The sequence below is a fragment of the Oncorhynchus mykiss genome, chromosome 8 (assembly GCF_013265735.2).
Source record: "Oncorhynchus mykiss isolate Arlee chromosome 8, USDA_OmykA_1.1, whole genome shotgun sequence".
NCBI classification, from domain to species: Eukaryota; Metazoa; Chordata; class Actinopteri; order Salmoniformes; family Salmonidae; genus Oncorhynchus; species Oncorhynchus mykiss.
The window spans coordinates 18,050,873-18,056,872 of record NC_048572.1 but is presented as its reverse complement, the minus strand read 5'-3'; the positions used below and the strand labels follow the sequence as shown (position 1 = coordinate 18,056,872).

The following is a 6,000-nucleotide window of genomic DNA, read 5'->3' as shown; positions in this document are numbered from 1 at the left end:
ACTACATTAGTGAGCCCATGCTTTGTCAATTGTATGTTCAATACACATGCAGGAGAAAAGCGAAACCAAAATGAGAGGACTGTAATAAATGCAAGACTATCACACTTAGAACTGCAAGAACATGTAAGCCTACGTCTTTGTCAAGGTTGTTTTTATATGAAACATTGCCACATATATAGCTTCATGATACAGCCTTTAAATATGTTAAATGTGTGTGTTGTTGACTGACAATTCGTCTTTTAAAATCCACATGTTCACTTAACATAATCTCATGTTTATCGCTCATTGTAGTATACCCTTCATTCAATATTGGCTGAGATGATGGCAAAATGCAGAGTTTATAATGGGCACAAGTGTCAGACAGGTGAATTATTATGAAGAAAGATCAGGTGCATTAAACTGAATTGTTTTGTAATCACACAACTCACAAACCCTTTATCCTCTTATGCCCCCTTACATATTAAGAAACAAACATACATTGATTCCATTACAGATTTTGGTCACATTGTCATTCTCACAGGGGAGAGTGGGGTATGTTGAGCCATTTTTACATTCAGCCTCACTACGGCAATATAGTATTCTTTTTAACAAAGATATCTACATATATTTCAGGATGTTGTGTATCCCTGGAAATAATTATAATTCATGTAAGCATAACAGTTTTAAAAACATAGTTTGTCAAAAACAAAATTGGTCTCTTTGCACAACTTATCCCAGAGTAAATTGAGCATAGGGAAAAAGTTGAGCCACCTTGGGGTAAGTCGGTGTAGGTGCCCTGTGACAGTGGGTGATGGTGGTCAAAGTTTAATTCATGGAATGGGGGTGAGGTATATTGTACTGTACATTTCAAATGTATGCCTATATTCAGATATAGATGGATCTGTTAAATATGACTTACCCTTGCATTTCTTGACAAGTTGTCTGGGACAGTGATATTGTTTCGATGTGCCAATTCGTAGGCAAGTTCATTGCATTTGAGGCTACTAAGCCCATGAAGCTGGTCTGCGATATTCTGGATATGTTTAGCAAGCTCAGACTCCATGTCATCAGATAAGACCTTGTGTGTCTCTGCTACTCTATCACAGCCTCTCTTTATACAGCTCAGACTCCATGTCATCAGATAAGACCTTGTGTGTCTCTGCTACTCTATCACAGCCTCTCTTTATACAGCTCAGACTCCATGTCATCAGATAAGACCTTGTGTGTCTCTGCTACTCTATCACAGCCTCTCTTTATACAGCTCAGACTCCATGTCATCAGATAAGACCTTGTGTGTCTCTGCTACTCTGTCACAGCCTCTCTTTCACACAGGTACATGTTTGTTTTCATTTTTGTCAATGTACCTCAGCGTCATTCAGTACATTTTTTCATCCCTTGGTGCTTCTGGAATGGACTTTTTCCCTTCTCTCACTTCCTTGGCTGCTCTCTCAAGAACCTAAAGAGGGGCTAGATCCCTGCATGTTTTACATTTGTATACACAGGGAATGATTAGGTCTGCTCTATAACAATACAAATGCAGTATATTGAGTTCATATGCATGACACATTGCAAAAATACTATGCATATTATGCATAAACCTGACTATATGTAATCATAATCTGTATGGGTTATGGTGGCCATTGGCTCAACTTACCCCAAGGCAAACATTTTTACTATATTAGCCCACATAGGTACAAGGATGCGCTTTCATGCTAGGTTTAGGACCTCATATTATAGCTTATAGAGACCCCAACTGATATACAAAACAATCCACCTTGGTTTAGTTACAAGTCGCATGAAACCTATAACACAATACATTCATTTGCCCTAACTTGCTTACCAATTTGTCCATGTGTTTTTTTCTTCATAGACTCCATGAAATGACGACCTCTTCCTTAATATTTGGTCACATGGTACATTTTGTGTATGGTTTCCTAGAAACAAGGAGTAGCTCAACTAACCCTTCGGCTCGACTTACCCCACTCTCCTCGACGTATTAAATTCAATCAAAGTGCTTTTAATGTCCTTTAATATTGTTGTGGTTGACATCTTGAAAATGCCAACAGAACAACTTCAGTTAAGAAGTTCAAATAGGCTAGGCCTAGACCTTCCCTTAGTTTCTCAGGGCCAGTTGAACGTCCTCCCAGTAATCTGATAAAACTTCTGATTGAAGGGGTGGAAGAACTTCCTCAATTTGGCCACTACTGAGGGGTCCACCTCAGGGTGGATGCGCCCCTTGCTGCCTGCCAGGCACTTGTTGAAGACATTGTTAAATCGCAGGCAGTAGAATCCCCTGGTGGCATTGAAATACAGGTTATACCGGCTGATCCTGGAGGGGAGGTTGAGGAAGCGCTCGACGAGCTGCAGCTCAGGCAGCGGGTCTGTGATCAGACGGTCGCCGTCCACAATGTGAAAATGTTCCACGGGGAAGAACTTCAGCCAGCGCTCCAAGTGCTTGGTGTAAATGCTGGTCCGTACCGCCTTATACTTTGTGTTCACCTCACACGTGTTGCCGTCGATGGCCAGCTTCTCAAACTTGTGGTAGGTCTTATTCTTACGCTCCTTGCCCTCCAGCACCTGTGTGTAGTCGGACACAGCTCTGGTGGTGGGCTCACGCACAATAATCAACAGCTTGATGGAGGAGTTCATCTTGAAGATGCGTTCGGGGACCTCCTCTGTGATGAAGTAGGCGGGGCTCTTCTCAATGGTGATCTGGTGGAGGAAGGAGAAGGGCATCTTCTCCCGGTACCAGTCGATGCCCCGGGCGTAGTTCTGTTCGTTGTCAAAGAAGTGGATCTCCTGCGAGGCCTTGACCACAGCTGGGTGCAGGTTGAGCATCTCCAGCAGGGCGCGCGTGCCCCCCTTGCGCACTCCGATGATGATGGCCCGTGGCAGTTGCTGCACCAGGTTGTGCAGGCGGATCTGCTCTTTGGTGGCATTGCCCTTGCGGATCTCGTGGAGCAGACCACGCTTATACTGCAGGGTCCGGAGAGGGATCTGCTCCGGCAGGTGAGGAGGGCCCAGTCGGCTCTCTATGGGGCAAATAGGCTGCAGCCTGGAGGAGGGGAAAACACAGAAAGAGACATTTAGTTCTATATAATAATTTCATCAATAAACTTTAGAGCATTTTTGAATTAACTTTAAACACATTGTTAAATACAATGAAGTCTTATCATAATCTAATCATATATGATCAAGATTTTGATATTTGAAAAAAATATTAGATTATTTATATAAACTAAAATCATTCTATACTTGACATTCAACAGGCATTGCTTTCAGCAAACAATGTACCTATCCAAGCTCCCAACCCTGGCCACTAGATAGAGGAGACTCCCAATAGCAAGGCTGCCCAACAAGAAGAGCTTCTGTCTCAGCAACGCCTGCTGTTTGAATAGCATGGCCCTCCATCAATCTTCAGGACTGCGTCTTCAGCCTGGGGACGGGAGAGCAGAGCACATAAACCACTAATCACTGGCGAGGAGAGAGACAGACTAATGTTTATTAACACACACTAAATCAAGTCTTACAAGTGATTAAGCCAAACTCACAGGAGCCTGCAAAGTGCTGCAGTGCCATTAGGGCAGACGGCTGGGGTTAGTCGGGTTCCGTTGTAAAACGTTTTGTCTGTTGCAAAACGTTTTGCAACAGAAACCGTTTACTCCAAACGTAAAACGTTTTCCAACAAAAAATATAGTTTCTATTGGGCAAATTCAGGTAGGTCCCTCCACGTTTGGTTCCGTTTGGTTCATAGAGTAAACAGTAAAAGGTTTCCTTTGCAAAACGTTTTGCAACAGACAAAACCGACTGAGAATATATATATATATATATATATATATATATATATATATATATATACAGTAGCAGTCAAAAGTTTGGACACACCCACTCATTCAAGGATTTTTCTTTATTTTTACTATTTTCTACATTGTAGAATAATTGTGCAGACATCAAAACTAGGAAAAACACATATCGAATCATGTAATAACCAAAAAAGTGTTAAACAAATATAAATATATTTTAGATTCTTCAAATTAGCCAACCTTTACCATGATGACAGGTTTGCACACTATTGGCATTCTCTCAACCAGCTTCATGAGGAACGCTTTTCCAACAGTCTTGAAGGAGTTCCCACATATGCTGAGCACTTGCTGGCTGTTTTTCCTTCACTCTGTGGTCCAACTCATCCCAAACCATCTCAATTGGGTTGAGGTTGGGTGATTGTAGAGGCAGCACTCCATCACTCGCCTTGGTCAAATAGCCCCTCCTCAGCCTGGAGCTGTGTTTTGGGTCATTGTCCTGTTAAAAAACAAATGATAGTCCCACTAACTGCAAACCAGATGGGATGGCGTATCGCTGCAGAATGCTGTGGTAGCCATGCTGGTTAAGTGTGCCTTGAATTCTAAATACATCACAGACGGTGTCACCAGCAAAGCACCCCCACACCATCACACCTCCTCCTCCATGCTTCACGGTGGGAACCACACATGAGGATATCATCCGTTCACCTACTCTACATCTCACAAAAACACTGCAGTTGGAACAAAAAATCTCAAATTCGGACTCATCAGACCAAAGGACAGATTTCCACCAGTCAGACTGAGACCACTCAGCCTGTGACAATCTGCCAGACCACTGACTCAAACAGCCCTCATTCCCCCTCCTTTATAGTAGAAGCCTGAATCAAGTTTCTAAAGACGGTTGACATCTAGTGGAAGCTTTAGGAAGTGCAATTTGACCCATAGACACTGTGTATTCGATAGGCCAAGCTTTGAAAAACTACAACCCTCAGATTTCACACTTCCTGGTTGGATTTGTCTCAGGTTTTCACCTGCCATATGAGTTATGTTATACTCACAGACATCATTCAAACAGTTTTAGAAATTTAGAGTGTTTTCTATACAAATCTACTAATAATATACATATATTAGCATCTGGGACTGAGTAGGAGGCAGTTTACTCTGGGCACGCTTTTCATTCAAAAGTGAAAATGCTGCCCCCTATCCCAAAGATGTTTTAAGACATGAAGGTCAGTCAGTCCATAACATTTCAAGAACTTTGAAAGTTTCTTCAAGTGCAATCGCAAAAACCATCAAGCGTTATGGTGAAAATGGCTTTCAAGAGGACCATCACAGGAAAGGATGACTCAGAGTTACATCTGCTGCAGAGGATAAATTCATTAAAGTTAACAGGACCTCAGAAGGCAGCCCAAATAAATGCTTCACAGAGTTCAAGTTACAGCCACATCTCAACATCAACTGTTCAGAGGAGACTGCATGAATCAGGCCTTGATCGAAACCTCTAATAAAAGGCACCAATAAGATGAAGAGACTTGCTTGGGCCAAGAAAGCAGTCAGTCTCTCACGAGAGAGTTAGCTCTCATTCCATGGCTTTTCTACAGACAATGGAATTCTCTGGTTGGAACATTATTGAACATTTATGATTAAAACATCCTAAAGATTGATTCTATACAACGTTTGATATGTTTCTACGACCAGTAATCTAACTGTTTGGAATTTTTGTCAGACCTTTCCGCTGGAAGTTGCACGCGCGTTTAGATTTGTTTACCAAACGCCCTAACAAAAGGAGGTATATGGACATAAATTATGAACTTTATCGAACAAATCAAACATTTATTATGGAACTGGGATTCCTGGGAGTGCATTCTGATGAAGATCATCAAATGTAAGTGAATATTTATAATATCCTGCGCAACATGGCGGATATTTATTTTGGCTGGTTTGGGCTCTGAGCTACTCAGATTATTGCATGGTATGCTTTTTTCCGTGACGTTTTTTTAAAAATCTGATGTTTTGGAACTACTGAACATAACACACCAATGTAAAATGAGATTTTTGGATACAAATATTCACTTTATCGAACAAAACATACATGTATTGTGTAACATGAAGTCCTATGAGTGTCATCTGATGAAGATCATCAAAGGTTAGTGATTAATATTATCTCTATTTATGCTTTTTGTGACTCCTCTCTTTGGCTGGAAAAATGGCTGGGTTTTTC

At 41.5% G+C, this 6,000-nt stretch overlaps 1 protein-coding gene across 1 annotated transcript in view; it reads right to left on the bottom strand.

Moving 5' to 3' along the window:
• Positions 1–1,144: 1,144 nt before the first annotated feature.
• Positions 1,145–6,000, bottom strand: part of LOC110529519 (heparan sulfate glucosamine 3-O-sulfotransferase 5) — a 96,578-nt gene continuing 91,722 nt past the window's right edge. The window contains exons 2-3 of the mRNA XM_021611763.2: positions 3,274–3,415; positions 1,145–3,034 (exon numbers count right to left, since the gene is read on the bottom strand). Coding sequence (XP_021467438.1) covers positions 2,101–3,034; positions 3,274–3,380 — 1,041 coding nt within the window. The 5' untranslated portion in view covers positions 3,381–3,415 and the 3' untranslated portion in view covers positions 1,145–2,100. The remainder of the gene's footprint in view (positions 3,035–3,273; positions 3,416–6,000) is intronic.